Source organism: Penicillium roqueforti (genome assembly GCF_015533775.1).
Source record: "Penicillium roqueforti strain LCP96 04111 chromosome Unknown scaffold_01, whole genome shotgun sequence".
NCBI lineage: Eukaryota > Fungi > Ascomycota > Eurotiomycetes > Eurotiales > Aspergillaceae > Penicillium > Penicillium roqueforti.
Genome location: NW_024067565.1, coordinates 1365528 through 1391833, shown reverse-complemented (window position 1 = coordinate 1391833; position 26306 = coordinate 1365528). Strand labels below are relative to the sequence as shown.

Below are 26306 nucleotides of genomic sequence, written 5' to 3'. Positions count from 1 at the left end.
TAGCTCTCTATCACCTTCCCCATTAGGAGAATGAGCTGAAACCATATCTTAAGTGTGCAAGTGCATAAAGGTTACCACTACTCCGTATCTCAATATCCTATTCCTGTTGAATTCCAAGTTCCGAGTACCTAGTAAATCCCCTGATTCTTCAAAGTACGATTTATCTGACTACGGATGGAGTACGGAGTATGTTATAGAAAGTAAGTGAGAATGAGACTAAGAAATCCAATAAACCAAGAGGCGCCTAGACCTTCGGAGTAAGCTGTATACGGAGTACTCCTCCAGGGCAAGCCCGATAGCAACTCAAACGGGCTTCAAATTAAAAAATTGCCACGACGCTCGTTCCTTGTTCCTTGCAGCCAGCCAGTCGCAGGAACCCAGACGACATCATCACCACTCACAAGCCGCCCCAGCCGGAGAGATTCTCACCTGCCGAGACCCAATCCTGCCGCTCGGTGCAGCGCACACCCAATAGCGACACGATCCCACCCTCTTGTTTACCCGGAGTCCTGGGTCTCCGATGATCATTAACTCCCCCCTTTTCATTCTTTTTTCTTCTTCTTCCCACCTCGATGCGACACCACGGCCAGTTCCCCACCTACTTCCCATTCCCGCCTGCCTCTGTTATCGGATGGAGTAGCCCCCCCAGTCTACACTATGAAAGTCTATCCATCGGTGATTCCTATGTTCTCGAAGACGGGCGCGTCGCACGTTTAAACCTTAGCGGGGTTCGAGCAATCAAGCCGCGACACTCAAAACGAAGAGCGCTCTCCGGGCCCTCCGTTCTCCGTCAATTTCCTAATTTAGTCTCCCTAGCCCCGTGTCCACCTTTTTCGAGAAAATTCCGCCGGCGCATCTCCGCGCGGGGGGAGGAGGGGACCATCTCCGTTGGATAAGTATGTTAGAGATCAGCAATATTACACAGTAAAAATGCATGGATGATATTGAACGATCTCGCGAATGTGATGAATCGGTGCTCGCATATGTGGTGTATCCCCTGCATCGGAGGAATCGTCCAATCAACACAGCTAATTTGCCAACGCGACAAGGGGTCGAGGAGGGCACTTGCGTTTCTATGCACGGCACGTTATATGTATGTGCAGACACTGAAATCGGCCGGGCTTCAGTCTGTCTCGCAGGTTGTGCAGAAATGGAATTGTGACTCGTCCGTCTGATACGAAGAGAATCAAGCTCCGGGAGTGAACCATGGACCGGGAGGTCTTCCCCGGACGTCCCCTTCCGTCACGATCCAGGGATTGGGCGATCGCATCTGCGATTGATCATGTTTCCATGGTTCAAAACAAGTTGGATGAACAGGCCTGTCATGCAGCTGTAGATCATCGACATGAACGGAGTAGGAGTATGGAGTACAGTAATGTACAACTAGACAAAGCACAACATAGGCCGGATAGGACTCCGTACATACTCCATACCTACGGAGTAGAGGGCTCTGAATTTTATATTTCAGGTTTCTCAATATCCACATGCTACACGCTACACGAAAAGCTTCTGTTTACCCGTGTCGCTGGATGCGGTTACAAGACGCGGGCGCCCGAAGTCCAGACTCGTGTCGGGATGGTCGGTGCGAAGGTAGAATTCGGAAATGGACTTCCTGGACCGAGTAGGCAGGCGCATTTTCTATTATTGTGTAATACGTCCGTACTCTGAAACCCACCGACGGCCCGTTGTCTGGTAAAGAGCTTTACGACGTACAACACAAAGCACGCGTTGGGTGGAGAGCGACTCGGGGCTTTGTCTCAACGCTGGGATGTTGGGGTCCATTATTTAGCGAAAGTAAATCGGCGATAGCGCGCACAATGGAGACTTGAATTTCAAGCCAAAATCCAGTTTCCCGATTTACGCGATCAATAATGACCCTCACACCGTTAAGTCGGTTGAAGTCGAGACCCGTGGGGACAGGCTTGTTCAATAGATTCTTCATACAACATACATACTCCGTACAACCTACCGAGTTGGAATCTTGCCGAAGCGGTGAAGTCCAAATATATTGACACGAAACGGGCTTCACCGACATGTCTGGCTTGGAGACGGCTGGCTTGGGCTTACTCACAGAATAGGACCGAGTTGGGAGATTCCAGACCGTCCTGGCGTCCACGGCGGAGACGCCGGACCTTGGCTATGGAGTAGTCGGGACGATGGGCTCCAGCAACGCCCGTCTGTCGGTGTCCACTAGCTCAGGGGGCACCGGGGAAGAGGTTCCTGAAATTCTTGTTACAATAGTGGGCTTGCTGAGGTGGAGCAGAGCTCGAAGGGAGAATGGTCGAAAATATCTGATTCGTAACTGGTCCGATTGGATCCTCCGTGCAGATCCATAATTGGGCGGGTTTTCGATGGTTCTTTTGTTCGTGCTTTTGACCGCTCGGAGGGGCATGGAATGAAAGACCAAAGACATAACCCGGACTTGCGGCCCAAGGGATTGGGAATGGTGGATCCTCTGGTGTATTACCTTTCGAGGCAAGGAAGGAATAAAGTATTTGCCAGGCGGTCAAGTCACCGCTCTCCGTTTGATATCATTGCCAACTTGTTTTGCTTTTCGTTCCTGGGTCGAGAGCGTTAGACTGGGTCGGTCCGCTGCATCGGGAAGTGGACCGAGCAGCAGCTCGAAGGAGGTCGACCGGTTGGGTTTGCATCAAGAATCGAAGGTTTTGATCTCTTGGTGAAAAACCTAAGCCGTCCGACCTCACCGCCGGGGCTTGAAGCTAGTTGATAAGTCTAGATCCACCAGATCAGATGAAGTTTCGCCCAGGCTTCGATGATCAACCGGAAGTCCGGGACAGGATTTAGGGATTTGGCTTCCGCGAATCAAGGGGGTGCTCAGGTACAGGCTAGATAGGACTCCATATGCCGGTCGATATGAGGTGAAACTTGTGCTAATTCCAACTCCATTTGCTTGTCCAGGTGAAAGAGACGTGCCGTGTTCGAAGCGCGTTTCCCAAGTAACCGCGTCGGTGGTCCGCGTCCGGGATCTTCGGGCTCCAATGATGTAAGTGTTGGCTTCGCCCCACTGATAGGACCCGGGAACTCGCGATTCCCAATTTCCAGCTCGGTGATAGGTAACGGTGTTACTTTGGAGCGGAGAGTACACATGACTGGCAGGTTTTGCGGTGTATAAAACTGCAACTTCACCGTGTGGAGCCTCGAAAGATTTGACAGCTAACTAGGCATTCGGCCGTAGTATAGCATTTGTAGCGCGGTTAGCCGTAATCGTTTGTGCTGGCAATGCAAACTAAAAGGACAACGTACAACTAGTCAATCAGAAGATGCCCATCCAACGCTCCGATTTGCATTCTGCTCTGCCGATCCTTTCTGGATGTAGTTCGGCAGGTGATGCCTCGAGGACAATACAGGGTACTTACATCAATCCTACATAATGCAGTTGTACACGGCTGGAACACATAATCTCGAGCGTGGCACAGTCAAACAGATGAACAGCCACAGGGCGGGGGCAACTATATTAGGGTTGGAGGGCGACAGCTGAGACTGAATCTGGACCAGTCAATTTGTGAGGCGACAAAAGTACAGTGGGATGATCTGTCAGGAGACGGGGCTGATGGGCACCCAGACATAGAATTGATTTCATGTTGGATCGATCTACTTTCCCACATTGGTGTAACTATTTTAGCGTGGGGATGTGTATACTCCAGCGCATCAAAGTGCCATTCTCAGCATCGGCATTCTTACATTCAGAGAAGATAAATGCAACTCTATATCTGATATCCCTGTCTCATTCTCCAAGCATAGATTATAGATTCGGAGTTGTGTGACAACGATATTATAAATGTAAGCAGTATACCAGCGTCGGTAGTTATGCCCTAGAAATTGATATAGATGTATGTATCCATGGATGTTGTCTGTAGATCTTGGGACTGGAGGGGTTGAGGGGTAAAACGGATGTGAACCATAGTTGCGATCTATCAATGTCTAGGGTCTGATATCAAACCGTACGATACCCTTTTCCAGGTTTCTCAGGTGAGACTGATATACTCCCCCTGTAGGGGGAAACCTCCGAGATTAGTGAATAAGGGGCTATTCTCACAGCCTCTCCAAGTGTGCCACGATCGAATCGCCTCACATGCCACATAATTTCGATAAACAAAGAATTTCCCCCGTCCCCATAAAAACCCTGAGCGAGGGGCACGATTCAATAACCTAACCCACAACGGAGTACATGTAAATCACCCTCGCAGCAATTTCTAAAAACATTTAAATGATCGACCCTGTAGTGTTTAATTATGATAATAAAGATCCAAGGGGAAAATCAAATTAGACCATGTGGGCTTGCGATCGGGACAAATCTATAGGGCTTTTTTAGAATAATTACGTGTCGATTCCGTATGTTGTATGGTAAAGAAAGGGGGGGCACATTTGAGTAAGATAGTGGGTGGACAGAGGAAGGTAAAGTGCGTGGCCGGAGAGGTGGCTGGGATACCTAGGTAGCGCGATGATAAGCTCGGCGGTGATTCTCGCGGTGATCGGTCCCGCTTTTACCCTCGGATGGCCCTGGTCTGTACTTCGACGCGTAAAAGTAAGCGATTAGCTTAAACCCACGTCCTTTTCCCTTCCCCCCCCTCCCTTCCTCCCCTCTCCCCCTCCACCCCCCCCAAAACCAAAAAACCCGATTTCCCAACTCCCAAATTCCTTCTTATTCTCCTCATCCTCCTTCCCCTCTCTTCTTCCCCTCCCCTTTCCTCATCTAATCGCGGTTGATCATCCCGCCATTCTTTTTTTCCCTTCAGCGTTTGCTTCTTTAATATTTCCTACTTGTGGCTGGACACCACTCTCGATATACCTTTACTTCCCTTTCCCCCCGCTCAAGGAATGATCAGACATCCCAACGAAATCCTGTCATCGACACGCCTACAGAACCGGTGCGAGCTTACTCAGGGGACAATACCACCGTCCATTCTACTCTCTTGCTAAGAGATAACCCGCACACATGGCACCTTCAGCACCTGGGACGGCCAACTCACCGGCCAAGAAAACATCAGCTCCAGAAAAGAAATATAAGTGCCAATTTTGCAATCGCGCGTTTAGCAGAAGTGAACATCGCAGTCGCCATGAGCGCTCACGTAAGATTGCCAACATTCCCTATGTGTTATTTTGTTTCCCCCCCCCGCTAATAGACTCGAAAATGTATAGACACGAAAGAAAGACCCTTCAAGTGTTTAAAATGCCGCAGTACCTTCGTCCGTCGCGATCTTCTTCTGCGACATGACAGAACGGTGCACGCCAAGGATGGCGGTATCCCCCTGGTTGCAGAGGGACGCAGACGCGGTGGAGGGGTTCAGAAAAACTCATCTGCCCCAGCTCGGCCGTCGGTCACCATTGACCCGACGACCCTGGAGCAGATCGAGGCTAGCAGCAATGATGGTATGGTCGACCTTGAAACTGCAGCCATGTTGATGACAGATTTCCAACATAAGGCTGCAGCAGCGGCGACCGGTCAGGTCTCCGAGCGTTCCGAATCGCTTTCGCCAGGACGCGGCTCCTTCGAGCCCTACCTCTCGGGCAACGCCACTCTGCCTCAGATGCCCTGGGACACGCTCATATCCCCCGCGGAACCGGGGTCGATGCCCACCCTCGTTGATCGCCATGGCCCTGTCGGCGACCTTCTGATGTCCAACTCGCTGCCTATGTCGGGGCACTCTACCCCGAATGCGCTGTCGCCCTACCCCTCCATGACTGGTCCGGTCAGCCCGGTCAACTACCGTCGCTCACCTGGCCCTAGTCAGGCGTTGACTCTTCCCAAGGCTCCCCAGCTCGCTAACGAGATGGAACGCAACTATGTAGTTGATCGGATTCAGGGATCAGACAGCCTAGGTGCGCTTCCAGATACTTTCCAGCTTCCTTCCACGGTTGCGCTGAACCGGTATTTGTCCACCTACTTTAATCTGTACCATCCTCACTTGCCATTCCTGCACCAGGAATCATTTAAGCCTTCCCAAGTTCCAGCCCCGCTGTTGCTTGCGGTTTTGTCGATTGGTGCTCTTTACACTTTCGAGCGCGAACACGCCTTCATGCTCCACGTCGGCTCCAAGGTCCTGGTCAACCAATTCCTGCAACACAAGGACAATTTTGATTCCCGCAAGTGCCCCTTGACATTGATGCAGGCTACTTTGTTGAACATGGTATTTGAGAGCTGGAGTGGTGACCCGAAGGGCCTTGAATGGACTTGTTCGATCAAGAGTCTCCTGGCCAACATGGTCGCCGGCAACCGATACCAGCTCAAGTTGCGCACTCAGGCGCGCCAGAATGTCCAGCCATCGCGCGAGGAGTGGATTGAGGACGAATCCTGCCGTCGTACATATTTCGCCGTGTATATTTTCTTCGGCATGTTGACCCTCACATTCAATCACACCCCCGCTATGAGCTTCGATGAGTTTGACGACTTGGAGCTCCCATCTTCAGAGTCTCTCTGGAATTTGGACGAGGCTGATGATGAGAGTTGGCGCCGTGGCACGGTCTCGAGCGCCTTGACTGTGCGTGAGGCCCACGACTGCCTTTTCCAGGGTGAACAGACACGCTACAGTGCTTTCGCCACTCGTGTTCTCATTAACGCCTTGTTCTTGCAAGTTTGGAGCCACAAGCGCAGCTTCGAGGCGCTCCAAGATGTGGTTACCGAGTACAAGCTGCGCCTGGCCCTCGAGACCTGGGAGAACTCCCTTGAGGTGTGCGAACCGGAAACGATCGTGGTCCCGCTTAGCACCCCTCAGAAGGGTCACCCCTTGATCTTCAACTCGATGGCGGTCTACCGCAACACCCGCGCCCGCCTGGAAGTTGACCTTAAATCCATCCAGGAGGCGATGCGGTACCACTCCTCATATGAGGTGGCGGCTGCGATGACCGTCGCTCGTGAGAAGGTCAAGCGTTCGCAGGAGATGAACAAAGTTATCCAACAATGTTTCGAATGCATCGAGATTGCCGCCATTCAGGGCATCAATTGGGTTGCCAAGACATCTGCCACCAACTGGAGTGTTGAGAACCCTCTGTGCGGCCTGGATCTGATGGTCATTCTGAGCCTCTGGCTCTACCGTCTGGAACATGACGATGAGCCGGCAACTGAGGCTGAATTGGCCCTCTACAACAAGGTCCGCAATCTGTTTGACGACGATGCCATCGACGCCTTTGGAAAACTCAGCTCTACTGTCGCCCGTGTATGGGGTAACATCCTAGACGGCGTGGTTGTCTGGGGGTACGTTTTCATCCCTATTCACTCTTATGGTCCAATAACTAACCGCTTTACAGAATCACCAAGTTGATGGGCGAATCATTCAAGCTTCACTCTCAGGCCCTGGTCGGATACGAAGATTCTCTCCGTGTTCGCAAGGATCAGCCGATCCATGCGGTGCCAACTAAGTCGCTTGCTAGCGTCGGCACCGCATACTAAATTTTTTCTCTTCAATCTGTTTGAGTCGGTCTGCTTTTTTCTTGAAATTTGTGTTTTCAATTTCTTACTCTCATTTGTTGGACGCTTTCATTGGGACACCTCGGAACTAGGACTGGACATGCCAGTGGGCAGGCGGGGTGTTGGGCTTGTTTTGGAATACTTCGCCTTTTGATATCCCTCTCGGTGGTTCCTAGTCTTTGCTTTTTTTTTGCTTTTTTTTGCATTTCCCCTGCTTTTTATTACACCAGGGAGTCCAGTGTGGTGTTTCTGCTTTCCGTCTTCGACACCTGGCTGGTCCTGTGTGTACTTTCGCACTCCGTGGAGTTTGACTTTATGGTTCATACTAACCCCTAATCGTGCCCCCCGTCCATCTGATTTTCGTGCTTTCGATACCTTTTGACTTTTCATGCGTTCGCGTGCGTGTTGATTTCTTTTATCTTTCTTTCTCATATCTTGCCACTTACCTCTATTTCTTTAGTTGGCTTCCAGCCGCTGTACTTGATGTTAATTGTCTGCGCGCCTTCGACCCCGTCTTTTGCTTTCCATGCTCTTAACGCTCAGCATTGCTTTGACAATTTTCGCATTTGTTTCACCTGCACATGTTTTATGCCATTTCCATGTACTATACGTTATCGATGAATTATCTGGCGGGGACAACCTCTTTCCTAAATACTAGATTGTAGACTTCAATTGTAGTTTAAAGCCTTGATCATTTGTAGCGAAGTTGTAGTTGTAGTGGTAGGTACATAATCATCTGTAGTATCTAAACCCTCAACAGCCATGCTTCACTGCTGATAAAGTTAAGTCTACTTTCCAACAGCAACAAACAAGCGATCACCAATATCACCAATACCAGGCACGATCATGCCCTTCTCATCAACACCCTTATCAATAGCACCGACCCAAACCTCAACATCACCCCAAGTCCCCGCAGCACGCTTAACCCCCTCTTCCGAAGCAAGCAAGCTAAGCATAATAACCTTCTTCACACCCCAATCGCGCAGCAATTGGATCGCCGCCTCGGCCGTCGCACCAGTAGCGATAACCGGATCTAGCAGCACCGCCAGGCTTGCCGCTGCGGTGTTGGTGGTTGGGTTCAGAGAAGCTGGCGAGGCCGGCGACAGCTCCGACCGGTGGAAGGGGAGGTTGTTGTAGTATTCTACGGGTTGAAGAGAGACCTTTTCGCGGAACAGGCCCAGGTGGTAGACTGGGACTGAGGTTGGGAGGAGGTCGTTTAGGGCTGTGGGGTTGTGTAAGCGGGGTTTTGGACCCGTGGACGTGTTAGGAGTGGGGGATAAGGATAGGGAGTGGGGGGGATGACGAAAGGAAGAGATAAGCTGTAAATGCGAATGAAATTGCAACTGTGGTGTTTGGGATTGGATATAGGAATGGGAATTGGGGAATAGGAGAGTAGTATGGTCATATTGCAGGGAATAACATGGGCTACAGTTGCAGTGCTGGCTAGAGCGGATCACGCGGAATAGAAGAATCACTCACCATCAACCATTCCTAGACCAGAGCGGAGAATTGGCACTAGAGCTAGGTCTAATGGGTCAATGCCCTGGGTTTCATACTCGATTCCGAGGGGCGTGGTGTCCTGGGAATGAGTGTTAGGAGATCGCAATGCTGGTATGGATCTCGGTCTTGGGGATCTATTTACCGTTCCTGTTTTGACTAACTTCAGCCCTGAGAAGGCTTCAACGCCTAGGATATTGGCAATGTCATGGACCAAGCCTCTTGTCTCACGCGGGGTGGTGGAAGATGAGCGGATGAGGGAGAGCTTGGCTTGTAGACAGGGATGGGAGGAGACGTGGACATTTGATGGGAGAGACATGGTGAAGTATAGAGGGTATATAAAGAGGAAAGAGGAAAGAGAGAGAGAGAGAGAGAAGAAGAAGAAGAAGAAGAGGAGGAGGAGGAGGGAGACAAGACACACCTCTTTATCTTCTTCCCCTCATATACTCTGCGAATGACCGCTAATCTTATCGGACTCCACCTGATCTCCGGTCTCCGGTTCTTGGCAAACTTTTCCCCTTATCCTCCCTTCAACACTGAAACAGCAATGCCATCAACTGCCGATGTTGATAACCCCTCTCGAAACAATGACCCTTCAAGAGAGGCCCGACAGGCGAATGCAAATGAATCATGGCAAAACTCGGGTGACCGCGCAGCACCTGTACCACAACCTGCATCTGCTGCGCCGCCCCTCTCCAAACACGCAACCCACATCTACACCGTCTCCTATCTAATCTTCTTCTCGCTCTGGGGTACACTGGCCCGCCTAGGCCTACAGGCTCTGACATTTTATACAGGCGCGCCTGTCGTAACAGGGGTGTTATGGGCAAATGTAGCCGGAAGCCTGGTAATGGGTTTCCTGAGCGAAGACCAGCAGTTATTCCGCGAAGAATGGGGCAAAACAATAACCAAAGAAGCACCTGCAGATGCAGTTGATACCGAGCCCAAAGTCAAAAGCCGGAAACACATGGCTGTGAAGAAGACTATCCCTCTGTACATTGGTCTGACGACCGGGTTCTGTGGCTGCTTCACCTCCTTCTCGTCCTTTATGCGGGACGTCTTCCTCGCCCTGGCAAATGCCCTCCCCGACCCATCCCTGCCAACCGGATCTCACATTGCCTCCCGTAATGGTGGGTATAGCTTTATGGCGCTGGTCGCTGTGATTATACTCACCGTGTCACTGAGCCTGTCGGCACTTATCGTCGGCGCGCATATTGCCCTGGCTCTAACACGCGTGACACCCACCGTGCCCTTCGCGTTCACGCGCCGAGTCCTCGACCCTCTTGTGGTCATGCTTGCCTGGGGATGTTGGCTCGGGGCGGTGTTCCTGGCCATCTGGCCGCCAGACCGACATAAAGGCCCGGATGTGTGGCGCGGCCGGGCGGTGTTCGCTATTGTCTTTTCACCGCTTGGCTGTCTCCTTCGGTTCTATGTCTCGCTGCACCTGAATGGCAGGATTCCGACCTTCCCCCTCGGCACGTTTACGGTCAATATCTTTGGGACCATCATCGAGGGTATGTGCTATGACTTGCAGCATGTCAGTGATCTTGGGGCGGCGGTTCCTGCTGCTCTGACAGGTTGCCAGGTGCTGCAGGGTGTTATGGATGGATTCTGCGGGAGCACGACCACTATCAGTACCTGGGTTGCTGAATTGAAAGGACTGTCTCATCGGCGTCATGCGTATTTGTATGGAAGTGCCAGTGTGCTTGTCGCGCTTGGGTTTTTGGTGGTCATCATGGGTTCGTTGTTGTGGACGCGTGGGTTTGACGAGCCTGTGTGTGGATAGATGACTGGTGGTGTAATGTAATGTAAAATATACCCAGAAGGATTCAAAATGTCAACTATATGAGTTGAATTGATATGGACAACCCTTGGAGACAATATCAAAATTTTTCCAAAGCATCAAACCGCCATACTTCCAGAAAGCTTAGTAGGCCATGCATGACGTGGAACTCAGTAGAAGAGAAGGAATCTTAGAAGGTACGACAACTGTTGGAATGGCAGGAAGGGCTGCTCCCAGGCAAGAGCGGTCCTGGGTATTTGCCGAGGAAGGAACGATAAACAAAAGTGAGTATAAATAGAAAGGTCAAGGCAGATATTGTAATTCCCAACACCCATGGCTCAGATGGGATGTGCTCTGTTCCTCGAGCAGGGTGAGATTAGTCCAATACCAACGAGGAAACTGTCCCTAGGCTAGCTGCTGTTGAAGAACCTCTGGGGTCCTTTTTTTCTCCTTTGGGATCACTTGAAGCTATTCACACTTCTGACCCGCATAACCCTATCCCGAATTTCTTCTTCTTTCAAGGTACATACATTCATCGACCGATTACAAATATTATCTCTCATTGTGGACTTAGTCTAAAATTTCCTTCTCTTAGCGTTCTCCTTGTCATATTAATTGCTCCTAGCTGCGATACAAAATAATATGTTACATCATTATAAACTAATGCAACACCTTACTCCCTACTAGGCGCAGGCCCAATCTCAACAGGTGGACCAATTCCACCCCCAAACCTTCTCGCCGGACTCACCGACCGGAACCCATCAACGCGCAAAGGACTTCGACTCAAACTTCTCCCTCCTTCAACGCCACCCCAACAATAGACTCAAGCGCAATCCCACCTCCAACTAGACTAACAGAGCTAGCAGCCCTACCCGCAACCCCGCTACCCCCAAGCGGACCAACAGGACTAACAATACTAAGCGGCATAGCCTGACCAAGTGGACTTCTGATTTGCGATGTGCTCGCATTCCCCTTTCCAGCCGCGTACACCTCCATCCCGTGGACTGGTAGCTCGGCACGGTTCTCGGGCATGCCGACGCGGTCGAGCATTTTTTCTTGCACAGCTGCTTTGGAGTTTGAGGTGGATGTGTCTTTGATGGGACTTGGGCTTCGGCCTGCTGTTAAGGGGGGTTTTGTTCCTAGGGGTTGTTGGGTTGGGGTTTTGCTGCGAAAGGCTTTGCGGCGGGCGAGGTCTTGGGCGTCTAAGCGGGTTTGGGATACTGGGGCTGGCTGTTAGGGGTAGTGTAGGTATTATGCTGAAGTAAATCGCATTGAAGTTGTATGTACGTATGTGTTTGACATGACCACGGACGGTCTTGCTGATCTTTACATCGATATATGATGGAAAGGAGAGTGGGAGGGGAACTCACCACGCCAGAGAGCAACGTATGCTCCCATAACCACTATGCACAGAGATAAGAAGCCGAACACCAGCCCTAGCTCGTGGCGGAGCGAGGGCATCGGTACGTAGGGTGGATATTTGTCCGAGGCCATGGTGAAAGTTAGGGCTGTAGTATAGTTGTCTTTGGGGTCGAGTGTAGCGAGGGTATATGCCCACTTAAAGATCTCTCTTTCTAAGGGTATTTGAAAATAGATTTGAAGGAAACCAAAATATCAATATGACAGTTCTCGAGAACTCTGTGTTTGCCCTGGCAATGGGTTGCTCATCTAGTAACAAAGAAAGCCATCCCCAGTCCGAGTCTAGCCATGAGAAAGGCGTAAACTAAGAAAAATGTGGTCTGAAAGAAAAGGAAGAAAAGCAAAAACGTATAGTCAGTTCGTATTGGCCATATCTATATATACTAATTAGGTCATACACACGGGAGAATCTGCATTAGAAACAAAAAGGTATCATGTACAACATGCGTACAACATGTAACTCTATACTCCCAACAGTACCAAGTAACTCAGCAAGTCGGGGAATGCGATAGGTAAAAAAGGGGGCTCAAAGATCCAATCCCACGCCAGAACACAAGGCCATGGATGCAAAAATAAACAAAATGGTAAAAATTCGCTGCAAAAGACCATAAGAAAATGAAGATAAAGAAGAAGGGTCGCAGAAATATGTCGAGCGGAGTAAAAGATAAACAGAGTTCGAGCGGTGCCCGGCGTTTCACGTGTCGTGTCAAGAGAAAAAGAAGTAGTCGAGGCGGAGAAAGAGGTATATGGATCAGTCGAGCTAGGGTTCGTTTCAAAGCATTCCATGCCGACAATCACCCGAGCATGACAGCCGCCAGAGCAGTAAAGGTCAATCCGATCGCCATGCCAATCCATGGGGTCTGGCCGAGGGAGCCCTCACTGCGCGCGCGGAGGACATAGCGAGCAGCGAGCAAGCGCATCTCATCAGATGGCAGATCATGGTCCGCAAATGGTGCGAACTGTTCCCGCGGAGCGAGTTCTGGTAATGAGACAGCGGGCGAATTGTGTGCAATGTCGGAGGAGAGGCTGGCACCTGCGGCGGGTTGTTGTGAGCCGGCGAGCACCGCGGCCGGGGCAAGGAAGACCAGGAAGGTGGATGGTTTCATTGTGGCAGATTATAGATGTATAGTGTATGAAAATAGACTGGCGCGCAAATGCTTTGCGTTGTTGCCTATGGAGGACAAGCAACGCCAAGCTGACTGGTGCGGGTCGTGGGGATCGGGGGGTCTGGAGTTGGCAAGGCAACAGTGCTGCAGTCTGCAGATGGAGGTGGAGAAGAGGTTGGAAGTGACGATATGACTCAGATGAATGTCTTCACGAATATAAGGTATAAGTTGCGAGGATCTCAAAGCATGCCACTCAGGTCCGAGTGGGTGTGTTGAATTGTCGCAGTCAGGCAACCGGGGGAATAGGGGGCCAAACACGGAAGAGGGGAGTATCCGGGGTATTTCGTCTTTACTCTTTCAATTGTCAGAACCCAACTCACTCTTAGCCGTAGAGGAGGATTGAAAGAGAGAACGAAGAAGAACAAGAACCCAAAAGCCGAAACAGCCCAGGGGGGGAAAAGGGAAATTAAGGGAAAAACAAAATGAAGCCAGTCAGGCCGAGGCTCTGATTGGCCGAGCCGCTCTTTGGCTTTCTTTGGCCCTGTGTCCCTGGGCCGTCCAGGAGTGGGGGTGTGTCCCTGAATTCTGCGAGCTCTGATTGGTTACCCAGTTTCCCAGGTCTGAAGCTATCCAAAGTGTTTATTTATTCTTTATTATTCTTTATTTTAGTCGGGATATCTTCTTAGATGCGCTGCTGTTAGGGTGATTCAATAATTCTAGATGCATATTGACATATGCATCTATAGCATACATGTTCACCCTGTATATACAATAAAAATCCCATTTTGTTCCGCCAAGTTCTAATTATAGCTCCAAGGCATCCCGAGGCTTAACGGACAGCGCCACTCAGGATCGTCAACGCAGGCGCAAAGTCCGGGCGAATAGACGAGCACACCCCGCAGGCAAGATGACGACGCGCATTTATGGGTGGTACTAAAATCAAGATATGAAGACCCTTGCGCTTGGCATCGACCAGATCAAAGGACGGCCATCGATTTGAGCACGCGGTGCACTGGCAGCAATCCAACCGTTGACCAGCCTTGATATCCGCTCTAATCCGAGTCCGTACTTTTTTTTTCATGCGGTCTCTGCGCAAAAGTACCCCCAGCCTCAAAAACAAGCCGTTGAGATCAAAAAGCCCCACACACAAAAACACATATCCGGGTTCAGTGGTCCGACGTGTTCTCTTCGGTTCTGCAGTGCGCGCAAGTCTTTGCGGTATTGTCCGTGAGAATATCCGTTGGCGTAGCTTCTCCGTCCTGCGGAGATACCGGGGACTGCGATTCTTTAGATAGACTGGCTTGCAAGTTTTTCAGCCTGACCTGCTCTCGCGCTCTGCGAACTGCAAGGCGTATGTCGCTAGGCAGGGAATTGGTTTCTATTAAACAGTCCGCACAGGCGCGGCAGTAATACCCGGATTGAGCGTTCTTCGCTTCAACTAGCCGGCGCTTGCTGCTGGGGGCGGTGATCTCACCGCAGTGGACACAAGGGCTTTTCATAACTCGTGGGTTGCTTTGCATACGGGTCGCTCTGAGTTTCCTGAGCGCTGCAATTTTGACGGTGCTTGGCAAGGCATCCGTTTCAAGTAGAGATCGTGTACATGGCTGGCAGTAGTAACCTGCCGCGGGATTCTGGGGCTCAACGAGCCTTCGTTTGCTGCTAGAGATGGTTTTGTCACCACAGTGCATGCAAGGGTATTCGCCGCGGCTCTGTTTCATCTGTTTGGGAGACTTGGAATGTTTGCGGGCCACTGCTGATTCTCCGGTCGAAGTAACTGACTTGTTATTTTTTGAGGCAACAGTAGGAGGACGCCTACTCCGCATCTGTTTGCGGTACTGGAACGCTGCGAGATCTAAGTCGGTTGGGAGGGTACCGTGATGATTGACATGCCGAACGCATGTCCGACAGTGAAACCCAGCAGAAGGGTTGTTCGCATCAATGAATTTACGGCTGCTTCTCGGAGCTGTCATCTGGCCGCAGTGCCCGCATGGGCTTGTTTTGCTTGCCTCTCCACTCGCCCTGATCAACCTCCGCCGATGGATGCCTGCAAGCTGCTCCTCATTTGGCAGATGGCCATGGGCACGGATGTTCCGAACACAGGGTTTGCAATACCAGCCGCTGGAGGGGTTGCCAGGCTCGACATGTTTTCTAGCCTTGGGGATGGTTTTTCCACCGCAGTGTGCGCAGAGTTCTGGTTCTTTGGCCGCAGAGCTCTCATAGCGAGATTGTTGAGCCCACAATCCCTTGCCCTGGCCCCGAATAGTGTGTGCAGGTCTCAAAAGATCACCGAGCAAGCTCCGTAGCGAAAAAGCTTTGTTGGCATGGTGTGGAAATGTCGCGGACCAGCGACGTGCGCAATGGGTGTCGCGTAATTGAGAAAAGGATCTCAGGTGTTGTGTGATATTTTGTTTTGTTTGCAGTCCATTGCGGAATAATTGCGCATAGGGGAGTTTGCATTGATATCCGAGAGGACGCAACGACATGGCGAAGGTTCGTCACTCGTGTAGCACCGGAGACACTTGATTTGGTCTATGCAGGCATTGTAGAGGGATTATGAGTAGTTGGATTGGCTGAATTGTCGCTTGTGCTCGACCGTAGTTGCTATTGGGCATGGAGGATGTAATGGTCAAATGCTCTGAATTCGACACGCGCAAATAAAGTTCGTGTACGGAGCAGCTTGCGCGATAGTTAACTAGGCCTTGGCACTTTTGGTGAAATTACTAAGCTGGTCCGCAGCCATTGTAAAGTCACACAAAAGTTGGAATATAGCGTGCAATACAGTTGTATTTTTCTCTTAGCTACGAAGAGAGACTGGGAGAGAAAGAACGAGCAGAGACAACTAGCTATCTCTATCGCAATCCTGCACATACATATAAAAATAGTCACGTGACTACAGATGGGATTCAAAGTTGAATTCTTGAGGAGGAAAAGGGAAACTTTACCCCAGTCTAACTATTTTTGGTGATTGTCAAGTCAACAACCAAGACAATTGCTGCAGTAAGCTTGCAAATTTCTTTTCCATTCATCATAAGATGCCTTGTAGAGGTATCAAAGCATCTCATCCCAGTTCGGCGTGACTGTGAACTTGCCAGATAATTGGCCCATAGACCAAACATGTTTTGGTATGTCTTCTTCCGACTCCGGTGGAACCTTCGACAAGATGACGGCTTCCTGGACGAAACCAACCGGTGCTCCACGATCCAACTCCATACTGATTCCACCCCAATCTAGGGTCACACGGCCGGACTGGTGTACATTCAATTTGCCGACACGACCTGTGGGCAAAGACCATGGATGGCCGGCTGTAATGACACTGTTCTCTTTTAATTCGGTTGCTTGGGTGCTGCCCACAATTTCCACGTCGTCGCCCGCTTCACGCTTGATCTCGTTCGGCGGAGGTGCGGTTGCTGCAGCTTGGTGTTGATTGTCTTGGGAAGAACCGGCGACTCTGAGGTAGGGGGTCATCGGTGGGAATTGCATGAGGAACATCTGGCCATGTAGAGGGTTGTCTTCTTCCTGTTCTTCTTCCTTTTCTTCGTTCGGTTGGTCACCTTCCTGTCCTTCCACTGCCGCGGGTTTACCTTCGGCAGCTCCTTCGGTAGTTTCTGCTTCTGTAGTGGCATTCTTTGACTCCTTGGGAACAAGAAGATCCTTAATTATAGCCAAATCTTCCATGTGTCGGTCATATTCGTCGATTTCCTCCTTAGTGTGAAGTAGGCTGCGTGGGTCTGGGATTTCGGGCTCAGGCGTGGGTTGAATCGATCGTAATTCTGTTGTGCTCCTCTTTGTTGGGCTCATGCTCTGAGCCGAGCGCACACGAACATTATGCTCTGGTAGGAGGTCATCGTCATCTGCATGTGGAATGGCATCCGGCATAGTTGTATCGTCGTCTCGGGGTTCGGGTTTAACCTTGGTAGGTGTACGGCCGACATCCTTCGCTGCTTTCTCCTTCTCTGCTTTTTTGCGGAGGTCGGCGGTTCTGCTGGTGCTAGATTCCATGTTGACGCTGATGACTCTTTCCTCGTGTTCATGTCGCTCAACACGAACAGGGCGAAGTCCGCGTTCCCCGCTCGACCTGCTAGGTTGTTTGCCCTTGAAATCCTTCGGCGTATCCCAATCCTCCTCGTCGCTATCGAGGTTGATATGATCGATGCTGACACGGAGTGCATTCTCTTCGTCGTCTGAAGAGTCATATGCGCGCCCACGGTTGACCCCAGTAAGACCAGACCGATTGTATCCTGATCCTGCACCGCCTGCGCTTCCTCCATAACCACCTCCACTTCCGCCGCCATAACCACCACGGCCTCGTTTCCCGCCTCGGCCACCAAATCCACTCATGCCCATAGCCATAGGTCCACCACGGCCACGGAACCCAGCACGACGAGCAGTACCGCCACGGCCACGTTGGATAGCGGCAGCCTCCTTCAGACGCTCATTGTATCGTTCTTGTTCAAGTCTCTCTATCTCATCTCGCTCCTGCTTGCTGCGACGTCCAACGGCCTTCGGTTTGTGTTTCATGACTGGTTTGGCCGGCTCACCACCAAGCGCGGATGGAGGCCGACTGCTGGGCGCGATACTGCCGGAGGGTGTGCGTTTGTTCAGTGATTGAAGCCGTTGTACTGAGGCTCGACTCGCAGGACCGGGCGCGCTAGTTGCCGTGGGAGCATTTTGCGTAGTGTCCCCGCCAGCGGGAGTAGGAGTAGTTGTGTCGGTTCGAGCACCACGGTTGGCGGCCCCTCCACGGGCGCTTCCACGAGAGGCAGCTTTGGGAGGCATTGTGGTCGCTTTTCAGACAAGGCGCTTAATGCGGCTTGCTGGGCGGTTGGAGAAAAGTTCGTGTAGAGGGGCTGGTTTGCGCACCGCGTTACATGCAGTCTCAGCGCTGGGATACCTAAATTCTGTTCCCGTTAAAAGCGAAAATGCAACTAGAAATAAGCAACACGCCGTTTGGCAAAAGAATGCAAGCGTTTTGAGGTTCGAGAAAGTTAAGCTCTTTAAAAAAGTTGCGGGGCCAATCACACCGCTCTTGTCATGTGACTCATCCCGCCATGTCTCCATGTAACTTAAGCCATGATGAGACGACTAAATGGAACGTCGGAAGATTGAAGTGCAAAATAAAAATTTGAAACCCTTTCATTGACTCCCTAACTACCCGGAAGACGAAATAGGTCGAGATCGGCCATATGTTCTACAACTTGTCACGCTTTGACCTCGCCATCCCTCGGAAGTATATAATGCTTCCGCTACTGATCCGTACACCACACACATGAAACCGACATAGACAATGATAAATAACCCAGTAGCATTGATTCCGAATGAGCGAGTGGATGTGACAAGAAGCATATAGCCACAGAAACACTAAGACGCCGAAGAGACACAACAACAATAGATCAACCGCTTGGCAGTGTACAATGGAGGAAGCATGGCTTGTAACCAGAGAAGGGAATGTGTAGTGAGAAGCGCAAATGATGATGCTAGTATAAGGACTGTCTCTGGCGCTGGCCAGAAGAAGGCGAAATGAGAGAGTGAGGGTGGATGAGATTGGCCCAAAGTGAGGATGGTAAGATGAATGAGAGACCCCATGGTCACGAAGAAGATTGGAGGTGCGAAACAGTTCGGCGCTTAGAGATAGCGGGGGCAATTGCAACCTGCAGCTCCACTAGCGCTTCCGCTTCTTATTCTTGTCTGCTATAGACGAAGAGACGGGAGGGGTCGCAGGCGTTAATGAAAACTCCTCCTCGTCTTCATCCATTTCTTCCCCGTTCTTCTTCACGGGGACACCCATATGACGACCGTAGCGCCCTTTGCGACCATTGCCCTCATCCTCACTGAGACAGCCGTCAATTCCAATGCCTGCATCCTTGCAACGTCCACAGGGGCGCTGACGATCACAGCCTTTCTTGCTCTTGCGGCATCGCTGACAGCGAGGCTTGGTAGAAAGATCTTCCTCATCCGCACCGAGCTGGTGCTGGAAGTTGACTGAGCCCCCCGAGACCTTTCGGGAAGACGCCGGGCTGAGAGGTGGAACAGGCGCAGCCGACTTCTCGGATGATTTGCGAGGAGCGGGCATAGCATTCTTGCTTTTGTTCAATTTCGCAGGCGCAGGCTTCTGGCTGCGAACCTTGAAAGATGTGGGGCGGCTTTTCGGCTTCTTTGCCTTAGGTGCAAACTCCTTGTAAAGGATATCCTCCTCCGCTTCACTTTTGATACCATCATCTGCACCATCCGAGCTGTGGTCGCTGCTATCGGCGCTGGGAAGGATGTCATCCAGGCCCTTGAGGTGGCGCTTGATGGTTCCCGGCGGCAGCATTGGGCTGGAGTCCAACCTCTGGCGACGAGCTGGCAAGTCGTCCTCGTCCTCGCTAAAGTCTTCCCCATCGCTTGTAGCACCAGTGGATGAGGCAGCGTCAGCGGCACCACTGAAAGCATCGTCCAATGTCGAGGCAGAGGTGCGTCCGTGAGAGAAATTGGACGCATCGCCCAAGCGTATCAATTGCATCGCCACATCCTCATCGGAGATGCAGCTTGCAATAGTGGGGTCAGGTGTGGGCAATATACCTGGACCACTCACTCGGCTAGCCGAGCTGTTATAGGCTCCCGTGTCGCGCATGCGATTTCCATGGTCTGGAACCACGGGAGTCGCATAAATCGTATTGCGCCCCGAGTGGACACCATATTCGCTGTGGCCATAGCTCTGCGGCGATGGAAGCGCATGTTGATAACTATACGGGGGTTGCGGTGGGCGTGCGAAAGGCGACCCAGCGCCATCCTGGCCAATCGATCGACGCTGGGGAGAGATGGAAGAAGTGGAGGTAGTAAGGGGCACTTGGGGAGGAACAAACAGGGGGAGCTCCTAAGGGGAACATATTGATTAACGACAGTCTTTGATAGAGAAAAACCCTCTCGTATGAGTCACTCACAGAGCTATCGAACTTGGGTCGTTTGCGACGACCATCTTGTAGTATATTCTCCATGCTGATATCCGAGCTAGCAAAGAGCTCATTGCGAGCCCTGCGAGCATAAGCGCTCTCGGTATCGCTGTAGTCATCATCATCATGGAAAGCTCCATGGGTGCTCGAGGCCCGGCTTTTGTTGCCCGCGCGGGAGGGAGGCTTGTGCTGAGAAGCGCTGCGGAGACTCCGGTTCGACGGAGAGGTGCTGCGCTTTCTCGCAAGCCGAGAGGATGGCCGTCCTGGCTGATCTAACGCCGGCGACGTTCCATCTAACATCTGGAAAGGCTCCGCCAGACTGGGTCGCTTGCGAGGCTCGACATTGAACCCGTTATAGAAGTGATCCCCATATGGTTGAATGGGAATGACTCGCACGTATACAGTCCGATTGTTCTTGAGATTCTCGTACCTTGCGATGAGGGTGGTCCCATGTTCATCCTCGAAGCTGACCCCACTGGCAGTACCGTCATATATTCCATAGAAATTTTTGACCGTTGTGACGATCGAGTCCGTGGTATCATGGGGATAGATTTGAACGCGCATCGGAATACGAGCTCGGACTTTGGAGTTCTCATCAAGAAGTAACTCAAAGGCGATATTCTTGGGTGCTGGGCCTTTCAGCGACAGGTCTCGAGCTACATTGGCAGAGTCTGCCAGACCCGGCTGCTCGACCAGGCCAGAAAGCCCTTCATGCTGAACCGGTTGCATATCAAAGTGTTCCAAATTGAGTAATACTCCACTGCTATACCAAATTCTGCATCAACCCACTGCTTGTGTGCCGTAGAGGGCGGGAATGTGATCCATGGCAAGACACAGAGGAAGGGCAGGTGTAGAGGGAAGAATCCATCAAACCTACCACAATTGTTGAATTCAAACGATCAGGCTGGTGGATGGACCACCCCCGGTCTTGATGTATAGAAATATAGAAATATAGAGACCGTCGAAGCAAAACCTTCGATGGAGGTGGGAGGGGAATCTGCAGTCGCAAGAGCCGGAAGCGACTCAGAAGGGTAAATGTGGGCAACCTGAAGGAAAACAGACCATAGAGGTTAACACAATGGGGTTCCAAATGCTCGAATATACAATAAGGATGGCTTGTGTCTTGGAAGATGATGGATGGATGTGTCGCTAACCGAGTCCGGCCGACCTTGGAGGCGGGCTTGGGGGAAGCAAGCGAGATGACCCGGAGAAGAATGGAGAGATATTTCAACACACCTAATTCAACTCAAACAGAGACTTCCAGTATCGCAGATACCTGGATTGTCCAAGACAGGGCGAAGGGTCGAAGGATGGGTTCGGTCGAGGTCGAGAGGGGATTGTCAATTCTACGAAGCGCTGAGGCTATGTCAGTGGTGGCATCTCCAGGATTAAAACGGGGTCAGGGGAGTGAAAAGTGAGATCGAACGAGAGTAGAGACACATACCCAATACTGTTGACAGCGCTGATGGCGATTTGTTCGAGGGGTTGTTGGATGGAAGGAAGAAGGTTGAGGTGGGTGCGTACGATGGTTTCACCTAAAGCGAGAAAACGGCCTGCCTGAGTCGGTGACATGGCGATTTGCGCTTCCGGCGCCCATCGATGCAGCCATCACATCCCATGGCATTAATGAATATATATAAAATCTTCATTTGATTTGCAACTATTCTATGCATCGAAAAAAATAACTATGTGTGAAGCCATCCCAATGCTGTATCTTTTCGCAAAGGCGCAAAAGCTGTCGCAAGCCGGATGCCATTGCGCCGAGTGACGGAACACTTTGTCTAACCCTCCTTCTTGTATATTATGTACGAAATTGAGAATATAATCCGATCTTTGAGTCTTGAGGGATGAAGTGTAAGCGAGTGTGGGCTACCTAAGACTGTTGGGGAGGGGAGGATGCAGCGCTTCACACAAAGCAAGTAGCTTGGGTACCTCTAACTATCGCTACAAGTAACTATCTAGGGTATCGAGGGCTAAGGGTGTAAAATAAGATAAAGGAATAGCGCCCAATAGATTTATGGGCTTGCAGCTAGTTCCTAGCGTGACCACGTAGCAACCCATACCTTTTTTTGGTCTGTTGTGGAGGTGTGCGCTTGGACAGAATTGACATTGTCCAGTCATTTTCCCACCATCACCCTTGTCGCATTGCTCATTTACTATGCGAATTGGAAAATACAAGATATCGCGACACTTATAATGTGGTTTAATAGCAAAATCGCTAGGGTAGGGTGGTTTATGGACGTTTTGTTGATCCGCCTAGAGGACCGGACCTAGATATTTATACTCAGCCGAAAGGATATCACCGAAAGAACCAAACCGTTTCAATCCCCAGAATATTCTCTTTCATAATATCGCATGACTCTCTGGAGTTGTCTCGCATGATCTGCAACATGGATTTACCCCTCCTCGGACCTATGTAAGAAGGTTAAAAAGGGAATCCCGCATCGGCGTTACAGATCATTCCTTTCTCCTTGGAACCTGGCTACAAAAGTGAGATCGGGACATCGCAAATCCGTGATTGCACAGTTTTAGTGATTTCTCAAGAAAATAGGCGATGAAAAGGGGGGAACATTTCTGCTTGGTGGAGTCAGGCGGTGATGCTGAGAGACTGGGCGCAAAAGGTCCTTTGGATATGTTGACGATGAAGATCATCGGATCCGAGAACGTGGCTACTGTCTATAATTTACTCCGAAACTGCTCATTGCCTCTGATCTGAAGCCCCGCACCACTTGGCGAGACTGGAAAAGCCGACGACCGTCGCAATGATAGGAGTGGGTTTCGGTTGAGCACAAAGCTGCCAAACAGGAACCGCTTCATTCCGGGTGTCCCACCTCTTGTGACGGCGGTGTAGCTCTCACGTGGTCTCGTGTAGATAGCGCGTCAGATCTAGATTATGATATAAAATGGCGATTGTACTCGCAAACATGAATTATTTTGGGATATTATTGTCGGTAACTATGCATTACTATTGAATGTACTTGGAGATAACTTTTTAGTAATATCTAATCTTGTTTTCGTGGTTCTTTAATCAAAAACGATGTTCGACAGACGTCGCAGGAGACGCGCCGATAAGGTTAATGACGTCAAAGATGTACCAAACAATGCAAACCATAGACAAACAGAACAAACATTTAACATTCTATCAACGTCCCGAGTCCTCGACCTCGGAAAGTTGTAACCATGGAACCTTGAAAGGTTGATATCAATTTGACAAGGTCATGATTACAATGTACATATTCTCACTAGGATGATGAACAATGTATAAAATTGATACCCCAGAAGCTAATTAGAGGTACCATGGTATTTATCTTGCAAATTTGCCTTCAATAACTATAGGTTGATAGACCTATCTAGTCTAGACATTCGACTGAGAAACCGGCAAATAGGGCTCAAATAAAGGTAAAATAAACTCAGATCTTCCCTTCGATGTTCTCTATATTATTTAATCAAAACTTCCATAAACTTTGAGCCTAGCATACATATGATGACACAGGCGTGCATAACAGTCGCAGGGCAGTTTGCACAGTAGGATGGCGTGCGCCACCGTAACCTCCAATTTAGGAATAGCGTGCATTGTCAACAAGGCACATCTTTAGGAACAAGGGACAACCCTCCCTTCTTCACGGTTGTCACTTCCATTCTCGCTCATTCACTTGTTCAGTCAGTTCTATAAAGTTACCTATTCTGCCTAGGTAACATTCAAGTGACAAACTGGGCTAGATCGGGAAGGAACGAGTGAGCGGGTCCTATCGACTGTTTATTTTGCCTGGGCTGGCCAATCACGCCGGGCAACTCCGCTCCCCCCAACTGAGCAAAAAGTAAACAACATCTCTCTACCAACTTCAAGGTAGACTCGACACTCACGTCTTGCAACTTCATTGTTCACGATCATGGATGCAAAGGTAAGTCAGCTCTATGTTTATGGTCTGGTTTGCCCGATTCTTCTGTACCTACGCGTCAATCGCGTAAAGCGGCGCCGCGTTGTCGCATTGTCGTGTATTCGCCCACTTTTGGTCTAGAGTTGCTTCATCCTAAACCACACTTGGAGAACTTGGAGATATTGATGCTAACTGATGTTACAGCCACAGCGCTTCCGAGTCGTTGGGGATGAGAACGTGCCCCCTTCGTCTCTGCATCAAAATCATAAGGTCATCCACCAGCGCAACAAATCGAGCCCCGCTCTGAGTATGATGGCCCAGAACAATGCTGGCCGACGCGCATTCGTCGATGTTAGCAACACCAAGGATATGAACCGAGCTAGTCGGGATGACTCCGCCGTTGGTGGAAAGCCTGCTCTAGTTGAGGTTAAGGCTCCTGGACTGTCCCAGCCAGCCCAACGTCGCATGACCTTGGCAGGAACTAAGGGTGTTATTGAAAGCGTTGCCACAACAAAGCCTATGAACCCCGCCGGTAAGGCCCAACCGGCGTATAAATCGAAGCGAAACAACGCCGTATTCAAAGACCAATTGCATACCGTTCCCGAGAAAACTGCATCCAAGGAAACCAACACAGACACAGATGCCAAGACCAGCCACAAGGGAGTGGAGAAAGGGCGTCATTTGAATAGTATTGTAGTGCGGCCTTCAAACGTGCTGAACGTTGATACCGCCAGCCTCGTGGAGTCTGATGCCACCGTTTCCGAGACCGAAGATCTGAAAGAGTACACATACACATACGTCAAGGAACCCGTGCCGGCGGTATCTGAGCCCGAGGAATGGGATGGGGATGATACCGAGTACAATGTTGCACCCTTCTACTCCTTCCGTGGGGATAACGCCGACGGAACCACCGTCATTTATCCATGCATGAGCAATGTGACCACTCGTGAGATGTTCCGGGCGAAAGACATCGTCGAAAGCGAACAGACACCAGAAGATATTGAGGAGGAACTTTTAGATACGACCATGGTCGCGGAGTATGGCGATGAAATTTTCCTTCATCTAAGAAAGAAAGAGGTATGTTTTACTCTCCCAATGCCTGATAACCAGCTTGAACTAACCATGTCTGTAGATCGAGATGCTTCCGGTTCCCGATTACATGGCCCGTCAAAGCGAACTCCAGTGGTCCATGCGCGCGGTTTTGATGGACTGGCTTGTTCAAGTTCATGGGCGCTTTAACTTGCTCCCTGAAACTCTGTTCCTCACAGTAAACTACATCGACCGTTTCCTGTCGTACAAGGTAGTTTCTATGGGCAAATTGCAGCTTGTTGGGGCGACAGCAATCTTCATTGCTGCAAAATTCGAAGAGATTACAGCCCCGTCCGTGCAAGAGATCGTTTACATGGTTGACGGTGGATATTCCGTCGACGAGATTCTGAAGGCAGAACGGTTCATGCTCACCATCCTCGACTTTGATCTTGGATGGCCTGGCCCTATGAGTTTCCTTCGCCGTATTAGCAAGGCTGATGAATACGACCTTGAAACTCGTACTGTTGCCAAATACTTCCTTGAGCTGGCTATTATGGATGAGCGCTTTGTCTGCACTCCCCCTAGCTTTATTGCTGCTGGAGCCCATTGCCTGTCTCGCATGCTGCTTAACAAGGGCAACTGGGTACGTTTTCTTCTCCAACCCATTCAATTATCATATTGCTAACATTCAAAATCAGACACCGGCACACGCATTTTACAGTGGTTATCTTTATTCCCAGCTGATTCCAGTACTCGTCACACTGATGGAATGCTGTGAGAACCCTCGCCGCCACCACGCCGCCATATTTGAAAAGTATTCGGATCGTCGTTTCAAGCATGCCTCGATCTTTGTCGAAACTGGGCTTGCCTCCGACTTTGTTTTGCCCGAGCCCTCTGATCTCAATGATCCAGATCGCTTGGACGGCTATGCAAACTACTAATCCTTGCCTCAAACTAATACCCCGGTGGTGTGCAGATACAATGCTAAGCTGGCTTTCAGTATTGCTGGTACTCCCCACCATTCACGATCTCTAAACTTATTTCTCGTTTTTCTTTCGGTCAACATGGGTGAACAGGCGAATCGGTTTTTTATGCATGGCGTTTGCGTGTTATTCCAGTCTTTTCCATCTCCTTCATTCTGTCATTTGTTTTCTTCGTGGATTTGTTTCTTCCCAGCTCTACTGGGCTGACGACGACATGACTTGACGCCATCATTTTCCGAACATGAGAGTAAATGAT

The 26306-nt window shown here is 50.4% G+C and overlaps 9 protein-coding genes across 9 annotated transcripts; 3 read left to right on the top strand and 6 right to left on the bottom strand.

Moving 5' to 3' along the window:
• Positions 1-4957: 4957 nt before the first annotated feature.
• On the top strand, positions 4958-7408 carry LCP9604111_950 (C2H2-type zinc finger protein; the record flags this gene model as incomplete). The annotated part of the gene is made up of 3 exons (XM_039073217.1): positions 4958-5090; positions 5161-7213; positions 7267-7408. 3 exons carry the CDS (start codon positions 4958-4960, stop codon positions 7406-7408), a joined length of 2328 nt encoding a protein of 775 aa, XP_038933498.1.
• An 806-nt stretch (positions 7409-8214) lies between these two features.
• LCP9604111_949 (uracil phosphoribosyltransferase) lies at positions 8215-9242 on the bottom strand (the record flags this gene model as incomplete). Its single annotated transcript, XM_039073206.1, has 3 exons — positions 8215-8648; positions 8906-9005; positions 9069-9242. 3 exons carry the CDS (start codon positions 9240-9242, stop codon positions 8215-8217), a joined length of 708 nt encoding a protein of 235 aa, XP_038933497.1.
• A 228-nt stretch (positions 9243-9470) lies between these two features.
• LCP9604111_947 (FluC/FEX family fluoride channel) lies at positions 9471-10709 on the top strand (the record flags this gene model as incomplete). The annotated part of the gene is made up of 1 exon (XM_039073194.1): positions 9471-10709. One exon carries the CDS (start codon positions 9471-9473, stop codon positions 10707-10709), a length of 1239 nt encoding a protein of 412 aa, XP_038933495.1.
• A 780-nt stretch (positions 10710-11489) lies between these two features.
• LCP9604111_946 (uncharacterized protein) lies at positions 11490-12200 on the bottom strand (the record flags this gene model as incomplete). Its single annotated transcript, XM_039073183.1, has 2 exons — positions 11490-11926; positions 12077-12200. The coding sequence occupies 2 exons, from the start codon at positions 12198-12200 to the stop codon at positions 11490-11492; spliced, it is 561 nt and encodes a 186-aa protein (XP_038933494.1).
• A 719-nt stretch (positions 12201-12919) lies between these two features.
• On the bottom strand, positions 12920-13231 carry LCP9604111_945 (uncharacterized protein; the record flags this gene model as incomplete). The annotated part of the gene is made up of 1 exon (XM_039073172.1): positions 12920-13231. One exon carries the CDS (start codon positions 13229-13231, stop codon positions 12920-12922), a length of 312 nt encoding a protein of 103 aa, XP_038933493.1.
• A 1166-nt stretch (positions 13232-14397) lies between these two features.
• On the bottom strand, positions 14398-15714 carry LCP9604111_944 (uncharacterized protein; the record flags this gene model as incomplete). Its single annotated transcript, XM_039073161.1, has 1 exon — positions 14398-15714. One exon carries the CDS (start codon positions 15712-15714, stop codon positions 14398-14400), a length of 1317 nt encoding a protein of 438 aa, XP_038933492.1.
• Positions 15715-16279: 565 nt separating this feature from the next.
• Positions 16280-18007, bottom strand: LCP9604111_943 (putative DNA-directed RNA polymerase III RPC4; the record flags this gene model as incomplete). Its single annotated transcript, XM_039073150.1, has 1 exon — positions 16280-18007. The coding sequence occupies one exon, from the start codon at positions 18005-18007 to the stop codon at positions 16280-16282; it is 1728 nt and encodes a 575-aa protein (XP_038933491.1).
• An 883-nt stretch (positions 18008-18890) lies between these two features.
• Positions 18891-20985, bottom strand: LCP9604111_942 (putative C6 finger domain protein; the record flags this gene model as incomplete). Its single annotated transcript, XM_039073139.1, has 3 exons — positions 18891-20084; positions 20152-20874; positions 20950-20985. The coding sequence occupies 3 exons, from the start codon at positions 20983-20985 to the stop codon at positions 18891-18893; spliced, it is 1953 nt and encodes a 650-aa protein (XP_038933490.1).
• Positions 20986-24050: 3065 nt separating this feature from the next.
• LCP9604111_941 (cyclin family protein) lies at positions 24051-26008 on the top strand (the record flags this gene model as incomplete). The annotated part of the gene is made up of 4 exons (XM_039073128.1): positions 24051-24062; positions 24243-25115; positions 25171-25710; positions 25766-26008. 4 exons carry the CDS (start codon positions 24051-24053, stop codon positions 26006-26008), a joined length of 1668 nt encoding a protein of 555 aa, XP_038933489.1.
• Positions 26009-26306: the final 298 nt, after the last annotated feature.